Below are 24894 nucleotides of genomic sequence, written 5' to 3' on the forward strand. Positions count from 1 at the left end.
TACTGAAAATATCGAGTGTTTCAGCTAGAAATAATAAGTCCACTTTTTGAGAGTCGTATGCAGGAAAAGAAAATAATTTTCCCTTCTTTTTCTCATCTGTTAATTTTTTAAATTTCTAATATTAATATTAAGAATTTGTTAACATGAATCCTTTTTTTAAAATTCATTTATTTATCTTTTTATCTCATACATTAGTAGAAAATAACGAACTACAATGCTGCATTGAATAAATTCCTATAATGCCTCCCAACCTAGCATCATTCGATATGAAATCCCGTGTTGTAAGGAAACCTCTTGAAAGTGATTGTACTGGCAGTAAAGCAAACCAGTCATATCTTCTAGCGAACAGGAACTTTCCTTTCATTAGCCTCTATAGTGTAGCCAATTAAAATTCATGTAATTATCATAAATATAAAATACCGAAATAATAAATCGCAAAATATATGGGATCCCTATTTCGGCACAACTCTACACCGCCACAATTTTACTACAGTCTTACAGTTGAGTTACGAAGGCTTTTCAATAAAGATCAACATTCACCCAAAACGAAAAACCGCAGAAACACGTTCTTTATTTTATTTATTTTTTATTGTATTTTTCCAGACAGCTAAAATTCTATACAATAGTTGCGAAGTTATAAATTTGTTTATCCTTTTCTTTTTATAGAACCTAAAGCAAAAAGCAAAAGGAAGTTTTATCATAGATAAATTGGAATATAGACCCGTCATCGAAGGCGAAAAAACATAAAACAATTCATGAGGAGATAAATGCGATGTATGAGGAGCATTGCTATAGCGTTGTCAAAGAGTGGTATATGCAGTTCAAATGGGTAGATGTGAGTGTTCATGATGCTGAAATTCAATTCTCCTGACAACTCTTGCCAGAGAAGAGAATGTGAAAAAAAGTTTGGTGAATTTAGTTATGGAAGACCGATATGTAACAATTTTCGAATTGGCTCAGGATGTACAATACAGAAAATTGGCTATTTGGAAAACATCTTGATAACTCTGTGTTCCTTTTTGCAGATGCATAAGATTTCTGTCTCACGAATTCTATATGTACCAAAATGCGAAGATAATACTATGTAGAGAAATTTTTGACCACCTGCAACGACAACCTCTTTTCCCGACTGGTAACCATAGACGAGACTTGAATTTACCATTTAGACTCTGAAGCCAAGAAACGTTCTCAGTTGCTGGCTTCTAGATTCCATTCAGAAGAGGGCAGTTTGATTAATTAATGACTCCTCTCTAACAGTCTCTCCACTCGCTATATATTGATTTTTATTGATAACCTTGTAATTAAACTTAATACAATATATGATATATATCAAATGACTTTAGGTGGGATAATGGTTTTATGCCAATCGAATAAAATTCAGTACAACCTGGAAAGCAAGGTTTGAACCAAGACTTCTTACTTTAGAAAGACCAGCTAAAATTAAATAAAGAAATGTGATCGTGTGTACATACATATGTATATTGAAAAAAATATTAATTAAAAAAAATGACTAGATGAATACAAGAAGTAGGCCCCCAAATAGATAACGGTTAAGAGGAAGTCCGCTTTACAAATACAAAAGCTGTTTTCCATTACTATTAATTAATTAGCGCATATCGACAGACGTCGGGAAGATGAAGGCATGGGGGAATTTGCGCCTCAAATATCTCACGGTGGGTGAAACGTGGTTGGCTCGAGAAAATTTACGGAAGCCAACCGGTAGCTCGTAGAAAGTATGGAATGTATCAGTTCCTGGAGGTTTTAACTGATAAATGAAGAGTCAAAAAATCATTTAACAAATGAATAAATTGGAGTGTTCAAAGGTAATCATTTATCTAACTTTGTAAAATCCAAGTGACCAAGCTATAATATGGAGCAGATTCGCAGAAAAAGAACAAGAGGAAGTCCTGAATAAGTACAAAAGGTGTTTACAGTCCTAATCATTTGATTAATTAGCGCATATCGACCAACATCTGCTCGTGGAAGGTATATTTCGGGTGGGAGCAGGTCACGGTAGAGTTTGCGCCTTAAATATCTTGCGGTAGGTGAACATCATTGGAACGAGAAAGTTTACAGCAGTGAACCGGTGCTATTCATTGGATTATGAAAAAGTATATCATTTGAAAACAGTTCATGCAAATTTTATTTGATAAATGAATAGTAAAAAAATTCGGGCGTTTATTTCCAACCTATTTTTATATAACTGAATATTTACATGGTCTAAGATAAATGGGACACCTTATACAAAGTGTTTCTTAGTCAAGGACTCAACCTTCAGGCGTTACGCAGCTTCTGTGCCACTTCTGAAGCAGAACGACCGCATTTCTATTCTGAATCTTAGGAAGGCAATACTTTAAAAACTGTCAGAATATGAAACAGCTGTATGAACCATCCATGAATAGTAATTATTGCGTTGAACATCCATATTGTTGTACTTTGGGGATGCACGCATGATTTAATATATGTCAACAGAAATAGTTGACATCAAATTTCGATATCAAATTTTATCATTAATCAGAAAGGCGCGGTTCCATTGTAATGGTGCCCATTGCTAGTTAGCAATACAGTTTTTCTTTTCACACTCTCCGCCACCAAGTGACAAGATGAACAAAGCGTAATATAAAACGTTCTTTACTTCCACGATAAAGTTTTATCGTTGAGTACTTGTATAATTCATATAAATCAGTTTTTAATTGAAATAAACCACGAAGAAAATATCGCTTTTAAAGGAAGGATTAAGGAGATTTCTACATGGTTCACGAGTGAAGTTCCTCTGCGCACGCTTCTAAGGAACTTGTTTTTAACAGTTGCGAATACCGAAGCCAAAATTATTCTTACCTCAGAAAGAAAAATGTGTCACCTGCAAAAGCTGAATTCAGTACAACCTGGAAAGCAAGGTTTGAACCAAGACTTCTCACTTTAGAAAGACCAGCTAAAAATAAATAAAGAAAGAAATGTGAGTGTGTGTGTACATACATATGTATATTGAAAAAAATATTAATTAAAAATAAAATGACTAGATGAATACAAGTAAGAAATCAACGATTGCAAATTACCTACTCATCAAGAGTGACAAATAACATAAAGCAATTAGAGGATGTTTCAGTCTGTTAATAGGTCAAAGGTAAATATCAGTGGGATATACCCTTATATCCTTTTAATTTTTAGATTCGAATTGGTCAGAAACGCACCGAAAGGCCGTTCCTGAATTTTTCAAAGTGCACATTCATAACATTGTTGCGTCCAAATGTCAGAACCAACAAGAATTTGTGTATAATGTTTGTCAAAAATGTATTTAATCTTGATTTTGCACTTAAAATATAGCGTTCCGCTTGTTAATATTTCCTATTTCGAATACAGGATCATTGAAGCTATAAAGGGGGCATGTTTACAGGTTTGCACTTACTCATTTCACCCTCTGATCCCCTTTTGATTAGGACAGAAAAAACTGTCATATTTGAGCCACCTGAGTCTTTGATTCGAACAGACATTTGCACATCTCCAGTCTGTAGGGACCTTCCCTGAATTCGAGGAAGGACTCATAGTTATTGCTAAAGGTTAGGTTTATTTATCTTTTTTTGCTGCTTCTTTTAATATAACTGGATAGATTCCATCAGCTTCAGGTGCCTTATTTACTTGTCGCTTCAAAAATTTTTCAATCGGTTATCATAAAATCTTTTAGCTTCTAGTTAGAATTGGGTGTCGTTCTGATATGCCCATTCCTGAAGCCTTCACGTATGAATGTAGATGCAAAATATTATTCAATTTGTCAGCAATCTGAGCAGGAGCATCAATAGTTATGCCATTCATATCTAGTTTACCAATATAGTTCTTCCCTCTCCTAGTGTTAACCGAAGCAAAGATTTCTAGTATTAATCTGTCTCAGGCTGCCAAACCGTTTAGGGACTTGTTTCAGGCTATTTCATTTTCTGCCCTTTCATTTTCCTCTGACAGTAGCTACATTTTTAAGTAAATCTCACATCAATACACTATGATCACTGCCACCTATGATTCTTTTATTTGTAGATTCGTAGATTCTTTTATTTGTAGATTCCGATGGGCAGGTGTTAAAGGGGCACAGCGTACTGGCCGTCGGGCAAACAGTCCACCTTTGTGGAGTCGCCTGGCCACAGTAAACCGCGATATCCTATGCTCCTGTGCAGCTGGTTTGCAATGGATCCCTCTTGGCCTGTAGGAGTATATAGCGGTCATCATTGGGCGTTGTTTTTCTTGGACAACCACCACTGAACTTTGTTTTTCGTGGACGATCCTTCGAACAGCTATACTTTTCGTTCTGAAGGTCGACCACGCAAGTGAGTCGATGCTATGGGCGATATCGAACTCTGCAGCCACACTCCTTGCACTTTGACCTTCCTCGAGCTTCTCAATTATTCGATCCCGGGTAAAGTCATCCAGATGTTGTCGACTGGCCATTTCGTTGTCGCACTGAATGAAACCAATCGTACGACTGTAACAATCGTGCTCACCATTCGGTAATTTGCACATAACTGCTGAACTGCTGTTTTTATCTGTTTATGTGAGCCCTCTCATCACGATTCAAATTTTTGCATGTGCACCAGATTTGTACTGAACGGCCACAGTTATGCAAATCGCCACAGGCTGTTTCGTTTGATTTTGTGGTTGTAACCTTTAAAAATAGTGTTGGTCCTCAAGTTTTGCACACCAGTGTACTTGCCAAGCGGTGGGTTCGTCCCTTAGCGAGAGGGGTGACGGCGTCGCGTTGCCCAGGAACCAGATATCCCACGAATTCTGTCCTTTCAGTGTACTCCTACTAACTAATGCCAACAGCTTATAAGGGACACCTGATGTTCACAAGAAATAATAGACCCTCCTGTCGACTCACCAATAAAGACAATGCAATCACAGGAATAATTACATTTTTACTAAGAAGACAATGCGACATACTGAAGAAACTACCACTCTATAGAGTACATGGCATGAGACACATTGGTGGCCTCATCCTTGCTACGAGTCCAGTGCTTCGAACCAGCACAAAATATAACTAGAGCAGACAGAAAGATAAACACCTACTTAGAAGTACTTTTCTGGGATTACTGAAGAGGCAATATACTACACTACGAAGACCAATTGGATTACATCCTTGCCAACTGTAACTTATATCTGCCCTGGATGCCTGATGTGGGCAAGTAATAAAACAACTCTATTGACCCACCAAAAGAGAGAGTCCAATCCAGAAAAATTACATACTGGGAACGATACGCAAATAAGGATTACTTACAAAGTAAACAAGGCTTGACATACCTAAGAAGACACCACCCTAAATTGACAATAACAAGAGCCACATCGGTGCATTCAACCCTTATACTACCAATGTCTATCTTATAATGTGGGAGGCAGTTTGACACAGGACAGACCTGGTCAGGAAGTATGAAGGGTGTTTCGTCCAACAAAACAGGCAAATCGACCAAAGAACACACGCAAATTACAGACACAATACACCGAGTGACCCTAATAAATAGTTCCCTTTCCCAGGACTGTCTGCGTCTTAGCACAGTGGTATCGTCACTGTCCTTCTCACACCTGGTGGGAAAGGCCTGTGTTCGAATCCCGTCAATGACGCAAATAACTTTAATGGGCTTTCTTCACTCCGTGGTTGAGTTAGTCGTCTCAGGTGTAGACCGCAAGGTTTCTACCCCCCCCCCCCCCACACCCAGAAACTCGGGTTTTACGTCCAGCAAAAACAGGCAAATCGACCAGAGAACACGCGCAATTCACGAACATAATACACTTGGGCAGATGAATGGATATTCCGGGTGGCCCTAGTGTGACATTTCTTGCCCCAGGACTACGTTTCTTCCCCACTCTCATGAGTGGATGGGCTCCACTTTAGAGGGAACACCCTTCTTGTCCCCTTCCCTCCTACCAGCATATACCGTGAATTCTGGCCTATCTGAACCTCCTTACTCTTTCTCCTACTCACTTCAATCGTCATCATCCATTTCCACAACTCGACCCTTTTTTTCTCTTTTCTTTTTCCTTTTTTGTGTGTGTGTGGGCCCTCACTGGGTAGCTCAGGCGACCCTAGGGACAGCCTAGCCATTGGATTGATTCCAGACTCCCTGTCCGGTTCCTCATGCCATGGTCGGAAACTAGTTGGCTGTGGTGCTCCCGGGCCCATAGGTAGACAGGCTAGAAGAAAATTGGAATCCTACGTCACACGATATTAACAACATATCACTCACACGTTTTGGCATTTTCAGGGAACTTTATCTCAACGCGAGAGAACTGATAGCGGAGTTGTGAGCGATCACCGGGGCCGCTTGCCTCAAAACACTATGTGCATACTGAACCCGCCGTATTGAAATCCTGCATTCCCTCTGTTACCATATTTCCGATATCCTTTCAATATCCTCATTTCATGACTTAACTAATGTCCAAATTCATCACATTTATTTATTATACTCCTAGCATTAGTATACAAGAAAGTATACATTGTTATTGTTGTTGTTACTGGGTTTTTTAAGAGCATCGGCGACTATGACCATATTGTTCCGAGTATATTATCTGTAAATTGCGCGTGTTCTGAGGTCGATTTTCTGTTTTCTGGACGAAAAGCCCGAGTTTCCGGGAGAAAAAACCGTGATACCCTCGCTTGACACCGACTAACTCAGCCACGTTGTGAAAAAGACCTCCCGTCATCGACGGGATTCGAACTCAGGTCTTTTCACCTGGTGTGGGGAGAACTGCGATTCTACCAATTGTACAAGCAAGTATATGCGTGCCTGTTTTTGTCCATAACATAGCCCATATATTTGCTCATCCCATTAAGATCTCCAACAGGTCTTGTAACACCCCACATCCTTGCTTTTCCGGGCCGCTGTGTGGAGAGCAGAAATCAGTTCCCGTCCGCTTGCTGCTGCCGTTGAACTCCTTAAATTGGCCATTGGCTTTGCAATTCCTTGTAACTGGATCTGCAAAATTAAGCTCCACTCAACTAAAATGATAAATAACACCAATACATATTTACCTAAGATCATTTAAAACAACTTTTTAAAAGAGGAGTTTGTGAAGAATTTTTTCTTGTAACACCATACTGCGAAATTAAGTAGTAGTTTGAACGTACCCAGTGATTGCCTGAACAGGATTTTAAGATGGGGACAGTAACTGCGATGATTCTATAATTTTAAGTAAATAGGCCAATATATTAAACGCCCTTGGCTCAATGGGTTCATTCTTTTTCTGAATCGACAGCCATTGCCATCTGTCCATGCCACCGGACATATATCGATATAGTCAGGCTACTATTTTAAATAAATAAGTAAAAATAAATTTCCTGTTTGTAAACCGGAACGATTACATAAGGTCGGAGGAATATACAATATAATACAAGAACATTATTGTATTTAGTAGTCATGCTTAATAGATTCAAACCAAGGGCAACTTAAACTCGTATACTGCTTACACCACATGTTGACCGCTTGAGTATGTCAGTCCTTTCCTTTTGTTTGCACTCACTCATGATTCTAGAAACATGATTCTTCATTATTTCTGATAAAGATGATTACATTATATGTTACTCAGTTTAATCCGTGCTATTCACTTTTGTAATTACGGCTTGTGATTTACTCGCTCCATAAAGCAGATGTAACAATTTTTGACGTTAAAAATGTTTTTACCGGCGTTATTCCATAAATTTTATAACGAAAAACCGTCATGCGAAGAGCGTTACGGAAGTGACGTCATATTCATCGTAACGGAAGTGACGATGCGAATCATTGTAACTTGGAGTCATACTTGTATGATGGCAACAATAATTTATCTTCTACTGGACCAAATTTAATGAAATTTTGCACGGAGCTTCATCTTAGTTCTATACTAGAGGAAAAACCTTCAAACCTTTGAAAATTGCAGTAGTTTTTCCAGGATAGAGGAAAATGTGAACATGTAATCAAAGAAATTTTTTCACGTGATAAACGGGATAATGTGAATGTATCGTTGGAAAGCTAAGGAATTTACAAACAGAAATCTTAAGGTTTTAAGATACAAAAAAATTTTCGGAAACTGGGAAATGCGTTAATTCAAAAACGCATCTGGTTTCAAGTCACCTAGTGTTTTCAGATTGAATTTAATTTTTTTCTTTACAATTAAACTCTGATGCTGGAAAAGAGTTCTGCACATTTATGAAAACATTCTTCAACTTGGACATGTTATCAGATCTTTCGATAAATACTACACGTAATGGAAAAAACTATAGATGGTGTATTTAGTCGTGAACTCTTCCATGTAAAAATTACATATCCTACTTTAGTCATCACAGACCAATACTTTCAGTAATCGATATGTAAATATTATTAATAAAATAAAAACATTGTTATATTATTATCCACGAATTTTATTAATATCTGAAAATTAAATTAATTCTTGCCGATGACTCTTAAACGAAAAACACTTTAAATAAGTTAGCGGCAGGACACATTATGTACCTGCTACAGAATTTTTATTTTTTAATAAAATCATTGTGTACTATTGCTATCCAGACTAAATAGAATAAAATATTTAAAAGCACGGGAAACTTAAGATCTGATTTTAATAGTATCTGATCTCTACCTTCAAAAATTCTATCTGTAACAGTCGCACAATCTCGTTCATGTTGTTCCTAAAAAAAAAAAAAGAAAAAAAAGAAAGAAAAAAACCCTGTACTTATATATGTAAAACGGTACTCATATATTATTAACTGCTCATATGATAACTGTGATCAAATTTCGACTATTTGCGGGACTGGGTGAGTATGCAATGTTCGTGGACGGACCAGTAATAAAATCATTAGAAGGAATCTAATAAATAATGAAGGCAAGGAACAGACAACATCTTCCAATCCATTTCAGGAAAATATTCATTTATAAAAAATCCTAGCATTAAAAGGAGTAGTGATGGGAAGCAAGTCTTGCTAAAATAATATTCACAAAACGTTGAGTTGAGAAAAAGTAAATTCATTAGCTTTCATGAAGCAGGGTCCACTACTAACTCTGATATCACAGAAAAAGAAGAAGAAGAAAAAAAAGATTCCCCGAGGGCACAAAAGACTAGATAGATCTGATAGATCTCCTTCATGTTGCCACAGTTTAATAGGTCAATGACTATTGCAATCACAATGTTATGTTGTCCCAATTATATGGAAAGTAACCGCGTCTGAGAATGGCGATTAATCTAAAAATGTCCCTGAGTTGTTCAATGCTGAAGAAACCCAATTTAAACGAGGAAAAATATATTAATGAATTAAATTAAATTAAAAAAATAATTTAATAAATTAAAAATTGTATTATATAATTTAATCAAATAAATTAAAAAATATATTATGCATGCTCTTATATCGCCTTCAAATTATTTCTGATAGACTGATTTCTTTGGACATATTTATGCAGTTAAATTTTTATCCCTATCTTTGTGGAATATACAATTCATCTAGCTCTTTCATTCACGCTCTTAGTACAGAATGATCAGATTGTCAACAGAAGAATGCTTATTTAATGTAAAAATCTTTGGCACATTTCAGTTGTTTCGCCTAATAACAAGAAGTATAATGGAAGCTGAAACAGTTCCATTAAGACAGACATCTTTTAGGACCACCTCACGTGTACTATAAATTACGTTTGTATTGGACTGTAAACACAAGAGTTTTGAATAGGTAAAATTCATAATTTGAGTGGCTACTAAATGGAAAACAAAATTTTTGTATCGGGTAAACAAGCATTTTAAGAGAGCGCAGTTTATAATTTGATTCGCTCCCCTCTTGTTTTAGGATGGCAGTTCGAAATAAAAACATTCCTATTAGGGTGGGTGCTAGAATTCCTTTACCTTGAAAAGGAATTCTAGCACCCAGACTTGGTGGCCCCAATAAGAGTTTTTTTTTTTTTACCTTTTAACGGTCAACTTGGTTTAGATCAGACTATAAACACAAAAGCTGTTAAGGGAAGAGACATACACACACACACATACACTTAGTGATCACTAAATTATGACCGCCCCATCCATACAGTTATGCTGCAGTATAAAAAATCTGAGTTTCTGGGAGAAAATTCTGTAGCAGGTTACATAATGTGTTCTGCCGCTAGCATATTAAACGTGTTTTACACTTAAGAGTCATCGGCAGGCGTTAAAATGTATTAATTTTCAGATATTAATAAAATTCATGGATAATAATATAACAATGTTTTCATTTTATTAATAATAATTACATATTGGTTACTGAAAGTATTGGTCTGTAATGACTAAAGCAGGATATATAATTTTTAAATTAAAGGGATTTTAGTTCACGACTAAATAACCATTTATAGTTGTTCCATTACGTGTAGTATTTATCGAAAGATCTGATGACATGTCGAACTGGTCAAACCACCTCCCGCCGACAGAACTGTAAAGGATTACGCAGGGTGGATGTTCGTGGTGAGCGAAGGGTGCAGCGCATGGTGTGAGTTCAACGGCAGGTCATTGCGCAACAGTTGACATCGCAATACAATATGGGGAATGTAAGAACAATGTCCCATATGACGATGCGATGCACAGCGAGACGTATGGGGGTTCCATAACAGACGACCCAAGAGACATCCTCTCCTCACCGCTGATCATCGTCGACGGCGAATGCTGTGGGGCCAGCAACAGTCACCAACACGCCGGTTGAACGCTGGAGGACTGAGAACGAGTGTGCTAGTCGGATGAGTCCAAATACTGGTGTAACACGCCGACGGACACCTTCGTGTGTGGCACATGCAACACGTATCCATGGACCCATCGTACATGGTGCCCACTGTCCAAGCAAGTGGCTGTGATTGCTTAATATGGGGGTATGTTTCGTGCAAGATCTAGAACCCCTGATGCGTCTGGACGAAAGTTTCACTGTTGCGGTCTACCGGCAGCTCTTAGGAGACTGTAATGCACACATAGTACAAAATGGAAGGTGCCTGCCATGTTGCATTTATTCCCTGGAGGAAACGGGATCTTCGAAGATGGTAATGCCCCATCGGGTCCATCGGGTCCACATTGTGCACAAGTGGTTCGAGGAACAGAGTGAAGTATCACCCATCTTGGTTGGTCTCTAAATTAGCTTGACCTGAATTCAGTTGAACACCTGTGGGATATTTTGGAACGGGAAGTGAGGCGTATGGACACGCGACCGTTATCTATCCCGACACTGGAAAGCCTTGCATCACGTTGCGGTCTACCGGCAGCTCTTAGGAGACTGTAATGCACACGTAGTACAAAATGGAAGGTGCCTGCCATGTTGCATTTATTCCCTGGAGGAAACGGGATCTTCGAAGATGGTAATGCCCCGTGTCATCGGGTCCACATTGTGCACAAGTGGTTCGAGGAACAGAGTGAAGTATCACCCATCTTGGTTGGTCTCTAAATTAGCGTGACCTGAATTCAGTTGAACACCTGTGGGATGTTTTGGAACGGGAAGTGAGGCGTATGGACACGCGACCGTTATCTATCCCGACACTGGAAAGCCTTGCATCAGTATGGCTGCAGATCCCTACGGACGTCTTCACAGATCTAGCGGAGTCAATACCAAGGCAAATAACGGCTGTTATCCGTCCGAAACACGGCATTAGGTAGGTGGTTATAATTCAGTGATCAATCTTTGTACATATAGTGTTGCCACCTCTCCGGGTTTCACCTGGAGTCTTCGAGTTTAAGCATGCGATGTTTGAACTCAAGTTTTGTTGTACTGTCTCCGAGTCGTAGATGGTAGAAATTTTTTTTATTTATTTATATTTATTTATTCACGGTCTGTTTATTCACTATCTTATTTGTTCACTATTTATTTATGTACTATCTATTTACTTACTATCTATTTACCTACTGTCTAGGGGTGAGACGATGGTCTCACCCCTAGACAGTAGGTAAATAGTAAAACACGCCTGCGTGCTCTGGATTCATAATTTATTTATTTTTGTTACACAGAGCATTAAAACTATGATAAATGAATTAGCTTTCGGCTGGGTGGCAGCCTTCATCAGATTAAAATACTTTGAATGGCAGTTAGAATAGAGATGCACTGCCAGGATGGTGCGTGAGACACGTGGTTAATTGTTTGTTGATGTTTGTGGCTGTGACGTATGGTGGTGACGTGGCCAGCGTTTGTCCATGGACAGAATTATTGTTTCTCTGATGGGGTTAAGTTGACAACCACTGTTCCTGTTCAACGAGGTATCCGAGCATTTTATACTTAACGATTCCAACCAGGTGCGCCTTAGGTAATGGTGGGACTTGTCTACAACCACGTGACTGCACGAGCTGCTACTTTGGAGAGACTGGTCGTCGTCTCGAGAAACGCCTCTCAGAACATAAAAGGGCGATCCGTTTGGCGGATGTAGAACACTCAGCTATTGCCGAGCATGTCTGGACAACCCACCACGACATCGACCCACACCGCGATGTCGTGGTTGTAGACAAGTCCCACCATTACCTAAGGCGCACCTGGTTGGAATCGTTAAGTATAAAATGCTCGGATACCTCGTTGAACAGGAACAGTGGTTGTCAACTTAACCCCATCACAGAAACAGTAATTCTGTCCATGGACAAACGCTGGCTACGTCACCACCATACGTCACAGCCACAAACATCAACAAACAATTAACCACGTGTCTCACGCACCATCCTGGCAGTGCATCTCTATTCTATTCTAACTGCCATTCAAAGTATTTTAATCTGATGAAGGCTGCCACCCAGCCGAAAGCTAATTCATTTATCATAGTTTTAATGCTCTGTGTAACAAAAATAAATAAATTAAAGTAGGTAAATAGATAGTATCTGGGAAAGATAGTATTGTAGATACTATCCCTAGATAGTATCTAGAGATAGTATCTATAACCACCTACCTTACTATCTAGGGGTGCTAGTATCAGGTATTTACAGGTAAATTATGAGTTGCAATAATGAGGTTATTGTTGTTGTTGTTGTGTTTTAGGAGCATCGGCAACTAAGGCCATATTGCTCCGTGTATATTGTCTATAAATTGCGTGTGTTCTGTGGTCGATTTTCTGTTTTGCTGGACGAAAAACCCAAGTTTCCTGGAGAAAAAGCCATGCTACCCTCGGCTGAGACCGACTAACTCAGCCATGTTGTGAAAAAGGGCCATAAAAATTCTTCTCTTCATCGACGGGACTCGAGCCCATGTCTTTTCCACCCGGTGTAGGGAGAACGGCGATTATGCCAGCTGTACTACCCACGAGGGCGATAATGAGGTTATAACCTCAAAAGATAAATATTGCATACCGAAAAAAATGGGAGATTTGGTGAAGTTACAAAAAATGTTGAGAATTCATAAAAAAAAAATAAATAAATATAAAACAGAAAAATAAAAGAAGTAAATTAAGATAACTAATATAAAAAAAAACAAACCGCTAGGAGACAATGCAGTTTAGCAGGAAATAAAGTGTTATCTGTGGTCCACTCGAAGTGACAATGGCACATCCCAGGAAGAAAGTAACATCTCGAATAAGCCTTGTCGGCTGCGAACATGAAGTTTCTTCGTTATTTATTGTTTATTTGTTTGTCTTTTTTATAATTTGCGTGAATAGGTCAGTTCCTGGTGATTTTTGCTGTGTTTGAATTGAATTATGGGGAAGGTATTATCAAGATTGAGTTCAGTTGTTCTGTTCCAAACTTATTCTACTTGGTCGATTTCTAGTGTGTTGCAGTAATTGATTGTATTGGAGGGAAACGTATGAAGTACATGTTATGTTTGATGTGCGCTTTTGTAAATGGTCCATTTAGAATTGTTTGCTCCGTTCCTCTTCCTTCTGCTTACAAAGATATTTTCGATGTCGGAGGAATCAAAATGCGTGTAATCTAAGGGTAATAATACTCCGTGTAAACGATGAGGTGTTTTCACTGATATGTTGAGTTCAAGTTTTGTTGTATTACAAAGGTTCGAGAATAGTACTGCCTTGGAGATAGTGAAGGGCTTCCTTGTGACCCAGTTCAACCATCGCAGGTGCCAGTGTTCCAAACCAAGTTGGCGTTTTATATGTAAGGGCTGGGCAACTGACCAAACCATCGATGGGTACAATGATCGGGACGATACATCCGTGAACATACTCTACGATCAAACTCGCATGACAAAAGCTAGTGAGCTGCTGCCTAATGGCCTACATGGCCGCAAAATATATGTTTCTGGAGTCTTAGAAGTACGGGAGTAAAGTGAAGGTCTAGTCATATGTTAGCCCATCCCTGCTGTGAGAACCTTTTCAGTTTCCCACCCATTTAAAGAAGACAGATATGTTGTTCTTTATTTTATTATTTGTAAAAGTCACTTGCGCTGATTTTTATTTATTTATTTTTAATCCAATGGAATGTAGGTTTTCTTGTATTATTTTCTTGTTAAGGTTCTCGTTAAGGTTCTCGTACGAATTTCTGCGTTCTTCAGGGATTAGCTGGGCGGAGTCTGAATCACTTGAAGTGATAAGTAATTTAAAATTATCCGCATAAGACAGGAAGACTTTTGATCGACAGAATGGGTTTCAGTGCTGCTGCAAACAGGGTTGAGGAGAGACTCTTGTGGGATATCTTTAGAAATAGTAAAACTTATGTGGAAATACTGTGCTACTTGAAGAAGCGTCTGTTGAAGGATTAATGCCAGGACTTTTAAGAGGTTGCCAGTGATGAAACAGAATCCAGAATGTGCAACAAAGCAGAAATGGATATCCGAACATATGCTGCTTTGCTATCGAGGAACAAAACATCGTTGCGACTGCAATAAAATTTACATTCCGTTTTGAGGCAAATATATTAAGATTTTCAAAGATCATAAGGGGAATTAAAAAAAAAAAAAAAGTATGCCTGTTTGGATCCTATGACCTTCACCCATGCCCGAAGTGCACTTATGAATGAAGTCACTCAGAATGGGCACCCTGTTTATAAGTATAAAATTTCTATTCCATCTTGAGCCCTCGTGAGTCAGTTGGAAGAATCATCGTCCTCCTCACACAGGCTGGAAAAGACCTGAGTTCGAGTCTCGTCGATGACGTGAGGAATTTTTGGACGTTTTTCATAATGTGGCTGAGTTAGTCGGTCTCAGGCAAGGGCAGCATGGTTTTTTTCTCCCAGAAACTAGGGTTTTTCGTCCAGCAAACAGAAAATTGGCCACAGAACACACGCAATTTTCAAACAGTAGACACAGAGCAATATGGCCTTAGTTTCTGATGAACCCTACTACAACTGCAACAACTGAATGAAATCGCTCAGAACTTGCATGGTCACCCTGTATATACGTATAAAAGTCCTGACGTAGCCGAATGTGAGTGCAAGAGTATAGTAATATAAGCGAGTCCACAGGGTCGTTACATAGGATTAATGAGTATTCTTATCAAAATGGTTAATTGTAAATTAATTCGACTTGTGTGGTCGTGACGGAGTATAAACAGAACTTACTAGTAGTAAGTTTTAATGTCTATTATTATTATAATTGTGATTATCATTAGAAATACTAACGGTAACCCTTTATTGTAATTTTTAAACCATAGACGTTAACACAGAAGAGGACTCTTTACAGAATATGTGCCGACCGGGGTAACGGGGTGGGTAAAGTGCCTGCCTGACAACCCAAAGGTCGCGGGTTCGAATTCCGCCTCGGGCTTGGATCAAAGTACTGCAAAAACCTTGGGAGGTGCATTATGGCCACAGAAGCCGATGCGCCAACACTACAGGAAAAAAAAAAACAAAAAACAAAAAACAGAATATGTTACTTTTTTAGAAATAAACAAGGAGTTACCTTTTATTCAGTCAGTAGGATTTCTTCTTTACCAGTTCTCCTTATGCGAATAAATTACGAAATGATACGTTAAAACAAGATTACATAATTTAAAATAATTTAAAACTCACAATGTGTTCTTCACTATTGACACGTAGGCAGTCCAACACCCCAGGATCACAGTGGTGAATCCCAACCCGACCACCCCAGAAATATCAAACCCCCATGCAACCTTTAGTGAAGGAAGACATTTTGTCATAAACACGAATTTGAAATACTATTAAATGAGATAAAAGTACGATAAAACAATGAATTTAAAATCCACTAAAATCCACACAAATTAATTACATAAAAAAGGGGCCCTCATTCCGAGTGATTGGTTTTCCCCCCTTTCCCAATAGGATAAAAACTCGGTTCTGCTGGCAGCTTTTCGCACTGTATCAGCTACTTTAAAAATAAATAATGTGACTAGATCGTCGTTTCACAGATTTTCACAAGTGCATCTCTATTTTAAATAAAATACACTGGTTATAGGAATTATTATATTTTTATTATAAAAACACATTAGATAAGTAGGCATTTAAAAATCTGAAGTAAACTTAAAACTAAATTAGAACTAGTTAATTAATGAAATTTCTCTCATTAGTGTTTTACAGAAAATAATATTTTATTTTTATGAATCGCGATCGAACATTTGCCGACCTCTGTTTTAAATTATGGCGTTGATAAGGTCCTAAAGTGAAAATTAGAAATATATTTAAGTAAATTGTTACCACGAAAGTCATTCGTGGTAACTATTCTTACTTATCTATATAAATAAATAGTTACCACGAAAATCTTTAAAGTAATATAATTTTTCCGATAAATAACATTTAATTCATTAGTTTTTAGCTAGAAAATAATCATAATCTAAAAAATTCTTTTTCGGATTACTTTTAGCTTCCAACCCCCTAGAGTTTGAAAAGGTGGGAACTTTACATACATACTCCTACATTGCGTCCCATAAGCCCTCTTTCTATTTTTTGAAAACTTGATTAAATGTAGTCAGGTTTATACCGTATTGAATGAATGATGTGTAAAACCATTTTTATCTTCGCCTTCCTTTTGAAGTAATTTGTTTTATCTAATATTACAAATATATTTTAAAATGTTATTAAGTCATAAAAACTACAACTTTTATGAATTCATCAAATTCATTCTGCTCTTTTTTTTTTTTTTTTTAATAAACCAGTTAAAATAAAAGAACCAAAGAGATTATTCATGCTGGGTTTCAAATAATATTTACTGGACAAGACAGGTGTTAAACCTAGTCAGAATTTGATGCACTAAACATATATTCGAAAATTTTAAATAAAAACTTATTATTTAATTAATATGATATTTAAATGAATATTTAATCTGTATGTTTTGTGAGTATCTAAATAAAAATTGTATTTTTCTCTGTGCTTTCTTATAGGATTTATTCTGTTTAAAAAAATTTTCGAAAAAATACCGGTATCGAAGTATAATTTATTTCATATTTTCTGTAACTACATAGGTTTAAAGCCGAATAATATTTACTTAATAGTAGCAAGAAAAGTAGGTGTCACTGCAGTAAGGTGTAAGGTGTAAGGTGTATTTAGTGTCAGACGGCACCAGGGGTTTCCCCCATCTCCGTGTTGCTTTCATTGTGGGTGTACCAGTTCACTGGGAAATGCCAGAGATTTAAAAGTGTGTGGGCTTTGTATCTGTGTGATGTCCTGTACCGTTGTTCATCTGGTCGTTTAGCCGCTGGACCCCTGCTGAGGCCCAACGTTGCCCCACCTTCGCCCCGTGGAGGCAGACCAGGAACCCAGTAGTTTTAGTTTCACTCTGGCAGGTCCTGCCACCTAATTTCCTGAGATTTCAGAGGCTAGGACCTTAAAAAAAAAAAAAAAAAAAAAAAAAACGCGCGCGCTCTTTTATATGCACGTACGTACAGACAGAGACATATATCCATCATCGTCGGTTTGATGATCGTTAGGTGAGGGGGATAATGCTTGCATGATAAAGGCCGAAAGAATGGGCGAACGGGAATTTTGACATAATTAAGTTTTTGTGTGTGGGACATTCGCTAGCATAAAGATAGAGTGGGTGGGAGACTGAAGGCTGGGGGGGTTAAGGCAGAAATATGGGGATGATAGAGTAGGCAACCCCAAAAGTCAGTGAGGCATGCCCATGCCTCACCAGGAGAAAGTAGGGGGCGCCGGGGGGACTATCCCACCACCGGCGCAGGGGAGGGGGTGGAAAGGCACCAGGCAAGGGAGCCCGGTGAGCTGAAGAACAGATGTTCTTTGGTTATAATGGTAGTGGGTTGTGGGCTGCGGCCATTTGGTTTCTCCTCGTCCTCCTCCTCGTGAACAGTGCCTGTGCATAATCCGAGAAGGCTTGATACTCCTCCTTTGTGTCTAGGAGGTGATGTTCTTGTCCCTGTGGTAAGTAGTGGATTCTGGTGAGTAAAACACCACGTAGGTCTTCATAGAGCCTGCAGTCATACATTAGGTGCTGCCAGCTCTCCAGCCCCCCGCAAGTGCAAGTTGGATCAACCTGAATCCCAAGTAGAGACAGTTTGGCATTAATAGCTCCGTGTCCAGTTAAGAGGTACGTTGCTTGTAGACCTGGGGAGAACCAGTTGGGTGAGGTTGGGTAGTTTTGTTCAATATTGGGTAGAAATTTCTTTGTGATCTCTCCCTTTTGAGAGTTGCTCCACCTTTCCTGCCATGCCTGCTGCAGGTGAGTTTGTATCCGCTTCTTTTCCACATTTCTGTTGCTGGTTAGGTCAATAGTGAACCCCAGAAAAGTCTGTGGGGTGCCTTTGTCTAGGTAGTATAGTAGGCCGCGTTGTATGATTTCTAGGTCCAGCGGGAGAGTGCCTGCGAGCACTTGCAGGGCGTGGGTGCTCACCGTGCGGCAAGCGCGAGTGATGGTTAGGAGGATGGATCTGTGAATTTGGTCCGTGATACGTCTGTTTACTGCTGTTGTAGTTTTTTGAAACCATGCACCGGATGCGTAGGTGACGATCGGAGTGAAGGTAGCTTTGTAGAACAGTTTGAGGACTCGCTTTTTTAAGCCCCATTCTTTACGCGTGACCCTGGCAACCATGGCTGCGTAGCGTCTTATTTTTTTACGGAGATATTTCAGATGGTCCTGAAATGACAGTTTTTGGTCCAATATCACGCCTAGGTATTTCAGTTGGTTGGAGAATTTGATTGTTTCCTGCCCAATTTTTATTTGCGGAGGCCGCCTAAGATCATGGCGTCCCTTTAGTAGGATGGAGTTTGTTTTTGTGGAGGATATTTTGAGTTGATTTCGGTTTGCCCATTCTTGGAGAGTGGTCAGGGCCCGATTTGCGAGGACCTCTAACGCAGCTCTTGAGTTTGCCTGTATCGTGAGAATGAGGTCGTCCGCAAATGCCTGAGATTGTACTTCATTGAGATCGATGTTAAGAAAGGTGTCCAAGACAATATTCCACAGTAGTGGGCCAAGGACCGAACCTTGAGGGCAGCCCCGATGGACATGCCTGGAGAGTGTGCCATAGGGGGCGGTGACTTTGATGGTTCTGTTGCTTAGGTAACTTTTGATGGTGTTATAGAGGTTTTCCGGCATGTTGGCTTCGCGCAACCTCGCCAGGACGCTCGGCCACCAAAGTGAGTCGAACGCCCCAGCGAAGTCGACGGCTATCACTAGGAAGTACTTTGTATTACATCTGTTTACCTTGGTCAGGAGGTGAGTTAAGGCATCCACGGCGGAGGTTCCCCGTCTGAAGCCGAATTGGTTTGCTGAGGCCAGGCCTGCCTCATCATAGTAATGTTGGATCCGTGTGTAAAGTAGTCGTTCAAATAGCTTACTGATAACTGTCAAAAGTGCAATGGGCCGATAGGAGTCTGGAAGGTGTGGTGGCTTTGTTGGATTCTTTAGGATGAGTTTAACGTTTGCCATCTTCCAGGAATTCGGGAAGATACCTTCTCTGAGACAGAGGTTATATAGGTTTAGTAGTAAGTTCGGAGCGTACTCTACCGTTTTTTTGATAATTTCGGGTTCCAGAAGGTCCGGTCCAGGGCATCTATTTCCCTTTATTAGGTCTGCTGCATTGCTGATCTCTTCCATGGTGAAAGGGTGCTCTTTTGTTGCCGTTTGATGAGTCTCGTTGGCTTGGCAAACTCGGCTCTGTTCTGTTGTCATTGTTTGTATCTCTGGATGAAAGGCAGCGTCAAGGATATTGTTGATGGTGTGTTCCCAAGTGATAGTCAAGTTTCCTTCAGGTGTTTTAGTGGCTTCAACTACTTCCCCTCTGGGAAGTTTGTTGGTGACGATCTTGTATACAAGTCCCCAAGGGTCCTTGTTTCCAGTGGTGGAGACCAGGCGCTCCCAGGATTGGTTTTTGCTTTCTCTAATTTGTGCTGTATAGGCGTTTCTTGCCTCTTTGTAGCTCTGTCGTAGGGTTTCAATTTCCGCCATCGGCCAGGAGCGTCTGGCTCGCTGGAAGGCCTTTCTTCTTTCCTGTGCCTCCTTCCTGAGTCGCTGGAGGTTTTGATTCCACCAGGGCACTTTCCCTGGTGTTGGATTTTTCTTCCTGATGGCTGTGTCGCTGGCTTGTTTTATGATTTCAGTCGTTTTAATTTGGAGGATTCTTGGGTCCTCGATACGTTGGAGTTCTCTCTGTCGTTGTTGTATGCTATTCCGTAGGGTGGTCTGGAAGAGTTCCCAGTCTGCCTTTGCTATGGCATATCTATGGGCAGTTTGTCTGTTCACAGGTACTGTGGCCAGTGATTTGTTTAGACTGAACGTAATGGCGCGATGATCAGACGTTGTCCAAGCCTCACGGACGGTCCATTTGGAAATGTTGTTGGCAGCATTCCTCGTTGCCATGGTAACGTCTATAGTGGCCTCCCATAATGTGTTGCAGAATGTAGGCAGATTGTTGGGTAAGTTTAGTACAGTTAGTGTTGAGGTTGCCAGGAACTCTTCCAACTTGGTCCCGTTTCTGGTACCCTGTCTATCTGGAGTATGGCTGTGCCACATTGGCGACCGGCAGTTAACGTCTGCTCCCACGATGATTTTTGCGTTTGGGAGCATATCACTAGCCAGACTTAGGTACCTTACTGCGAAGTCGATGTCCTCACCCGGACGGCAGTAAAGGGCTATGACATAAAACGCGCCCAAGGCCGTAGTGAGTTGGGCACATGCGGCCCAAGAAGTGCATAGCTGAGTGATTTTGGTCACCGTTATATCTGGGTTTCTTACCAAAATCGCTGCCCATGGGGTGTCATCCCCCGTTTGGACTACTTTGTATGTTATGGGATAGCCCCTGACAGCCTTCATATGTACATATGGTTCTTGTAATATTACTACATCAATGTTTTCTTCTTCCGCCTTCTTGCGGATTTGGTCGGCGACCGCCTTGGCTCTATGTGCATTTATCTGCATGAATTTAACCTCTGTGATGTTATATTTTTTAGGATGTGTTCCCATAGTTGAGTCTTGATTGGAATAAACTCTTTGCTTTCAGGTATGTAGGACATTGACCATCTCTGATTGAATGCGCGCTATCTAACTTTAAACTCTTGCAGTTTGCACAGGTTGGGTCGGTGTTTTTGTTTGGGCAGTCACGGAAGGCGTGACCTTTTGCCGAACAATGCCCGCACGTGGGAATTGTCTGGGTGCATGTGTGGGTTGTATGCCCAAATTTGCAGCACCTGTAGCATTTGGGCACAGTCACATGCTCCCGAAAGCGGTGACTGCCCCAGTTAACATAGATTCTGTTCTGGGTGCTTAAAGCCCTCCATGCCATGGGCGCGAGCTCGACAACCCAGTTTTGGCGGCTTCCGTCTCTTGACTTGGTTATGTACTTGGGCGTCACTAGGTCTTCCTTATTCCTGTCCGGAAAAATGGCCTGTAGATTTCTTTGGAATAGCTCCTCTGATAGGTGATCTGGGGTAAGGTCTTTGGCCAGGTCATATATTACGATTGAAGGGCCTCTGTTTTTGGGCGCAGCAGCGGTTAGTCCTAGTTCAGGTATTTTCGGATTTTCTATTATTCTTTGTGCTTCCTCTCTTGTTTCCGTTTCTATCAGTAGTCCGACATTCCTTGTTTTCCTTACGGCCTTTATTCTTGTTGTTTTAAATTCTTCGTTTAGGTTAGTCATTATTTGGGATTTGAGTTGTTCACTGGACTGGTTGTCGTGGGGTTTTGTTGGTCGTAGGACCACTAAGTGTGGTTGTTTAGGTAGGATCTTTCTTTCGGGTTCGGGTGCTTTGCCGGCCACTATCGAGTCACTTGCTGGTGTCCTCAGCGCTTGTGCATACGACGGAGCGCGCTGTAGCATTTGTTTGTCTCCATCCATGTTTCGTGCTTCCAATATTGCCTCTGCCTTCTGTAGTTGGCCGAATGTGTTCATTAAGATGGCTTCGAGTTTATTCCATTGGTGTACGATTTCTGCTCGTAGTACGGATGTTATTTTGCTGCAGTTTTCCTTCATCAGATTTTCTAAGGCCGTTCGCAGCAGTAATGTTTGCTCTGGAACGGTTCCCTTTGGTAGTGTTGGATCGAGTTTAGCATTTTCTGAAGGCTTGGGTTGGTCATCTGTCCCTCCTGGGTGGTCATGCTGATCCTTTATTTGGCTGGTGCTCCGGGTTTTCCGGTCAGATTTTGGTACTGTTCCATTTTTGTTTTTTCTTTTGGCAATTGGTCTATGATCCTCGGCCTCTTCCTGTTTCTCTTCAGTTTGGCTGAGGGTACCAATCTCAATGACTTCCATGTCGTTTTCATGCATTTTATTTGTTTTCCGGATAATCGGAATTTTCTGGTTTATCGAGGTGCTGCTGTTTTCCTACACAGGTCTCTTCGGGAGTCGCTGAAAGATGCCTCACACGAGTCCGTACGTTAATTTGGAGAAGTATACTACTATGTGTGTGTTTTTCCTTCCCCCACCGAAACACATGGGGGGAAACAGCCGAGGGTAGAAATTCCCCTAGGATGATGGGAAATTTTTCCTTAGCGGTTTCTGAGGACGCTAAAGATGATGGTCAGATGAAAAGATCAAAAAAGTTGGGAAATGCACGAGAGAGAAGTTCCACTTCACCATGAAAGTTTATGGCAGAGAGGGGGGGGAGGGCAGTCACTGAACGCATAGTTTGTGCAGTAGAGAGAAAGTTATCGTCTGCAGTTCGTATTACTGTTTTATGATTGTAGTTAGCTTTTCGTGTTACTGTTGAGTGTGTTTTTATTCGCCATTCATCAGGTATGCTTTAAGTTATTTAATATTATTGAAGTTCAAATTAGCATTCTTTGCTTAATTTGTTGAAATTTCTCATTTGTTTAAATTAGTCATAATATTATACGTCTACACCTCTCATTTATGGTAGAATTATGGATGTAGTCCATGTGTTGATATTAATTAATTCAGGAAGACTGAAAAGGCAGTGTGTCCATTTTATCTTTCGCAGAAAAGGAAAATAATTTTGTTTCTATAATATTGACTTCTTACGTTAAGTGCGTAATAGTTTTTGAAGAGTATTTTAAGTAAATGCGTGAACATTTACGAGTAGCAACTTTGTTGCATTCCTACGGATCACTAAGATTGATTTAAGCATTAAATTTTGTTATTTGTATTTTTTTTATTGAAACAGAACAGGCAGCGGTGCAGTTTATAAACGAATATTTAATTGAAAAATTAGTAATTTGTAACTACACCGTTACATCCATCATATAATAGGGGTGGAGGATTTTATCTTCCCGTAATAATAATATCACCCCTTAGTGTAGAATGGAAGCTGTGCGTATTTTTCTTAGTGTGAACATGACTATGATAGATTTGTATGAATCATAAGCAGAACTGGTTTTAATAACACAAATTAGCAAAAATTATTCTGTTATGGGCATAAACGATTTTAATTGATCATATATAATTAAGAATACCAAATGTGTATACAACAAAAAGAGTACATAAGAAACGGTGCCAAAATTTTTTTTAATGCAGCGAAACTGTTACGCAAACCTATCTTTGTTTTAATAATAAAGCATAGCAAGGTGCCTTCATGTCTGGTCGGGAATTAGGACGACCCTTCAAGAAAATCTAAGAATGTTGGAAACAGTAGCAGATGTAAAGGGGAGGGAAGTCACGGCGTACCCTCAACCCTTCTATTGTACTGCAATAGTTGTATTTAAACAAACGTAAATACACACGCAAACCGGTTCATATTATAATCGGCTTTATAATATTCCTCCTTCCTCTAAATAACAAATGACCCTTTACTGACAGGAAAAAGTTTCCTTTCGCCGTTTTTAGGGGAAGTTAGCGACTTTAATTTAAAGATGGAAAAGATCACAATACCGGACACAACTAAAAAAAAAAAATGTGAAGTACGTCAATAAGTTGCTTTATTACGATGGAACTCATGCTTATTTGCACTCGCCCTAGGTAGAACTACCAAGGGATGCAAGCCTGTGCAAATGCTTCTAAATACCATACGTGCTTGTATCGTTAGCCTTAAATACAGAACATAACAGGTTACGAAAAAAGTAGAACAAGCATTAAGGGAAAACAAAGGATTTAAATCAGCAGCCATGAGCAGTAATACAGAAAGAAAAATGATACTGAAACTGAAGAAGAGCGGTCGTGTACTTATAAATAGCAGAGAAGGCTACTATAGAGAATTATACAAGGAGCGAGGGAATGATGCCAGCAATGGGAAAGATGGATCGCAAATTAGTAACACGTAAGACATACCCGATGTCCTTCCTGATGAGGTAGAACGTGCGTTGAAGAAAATGAAGAATCAGAAAGCCCCGGGAAGATGAGGTTACTGTAGAGTTGTTAAAATTTGGAGGAAGAGACATGACACAAAAACTGGCAAGACCCTTTAAAACATGCATTAGAAAAGGTGTGACGCCTAAGGAGTGGAATAATGCAATCATAGTTTTGCTGCATAAGAAAGGAGATAAATCAGAAATTATAGACTAATTAGCTTGTTATCCGACATTTCCAAGTTGTACACAAGAGTAATTACTAACGGATTAGAAAGAATACTTGATGAGAATCAACCGAAAGAGCAAGCTGGCTTTAGGACAGGATTCTCAACTATGGATCACCTTCACGTAATATCACAGCTAATGGAGAAAGCAAATGAATATAAAACACCATT

The 24894-nt window shown here is 39.7% G+C and overlaps 1 protein-coding gene across 1 annotated transcript in view; it reads right to left on the reverse strand.

The window, feature by feature from the left end:
• Positions 1 to 24894, reverse strand: part of LOC150087358 (nose resistant to fluoxetine protein 6-like) — a 98691-nt gene that overhangs the window by 31381 nt on the left and 42416 nt on the right. The window contains exon 7 of the mRNA XM_090372454.1: positions 2839 to 2932. Within this exon, the coding sequence (XP_090228580.1) occupies positions 2839 to 2932 (94 nt within the window). The remainder of the gene's footprint in view (positions 1 to 2838; positions 2933 to 24894) is intronic.

Source organism: Mastigoproctus giganteus, chromosome 4, assembly GCF_048544385.1.
Source record: "Mastigoproctus giganteus isolate SK-2022 chromosome 4, ASM4854438v1, whole genome shotgun sequence".
NCBI lineage: Eukaryota > Metazoa > Arthropoda > Arachnida > Uropygi > Thelyphonidae > Mastigoproctus > Mastigoproctus giganteus.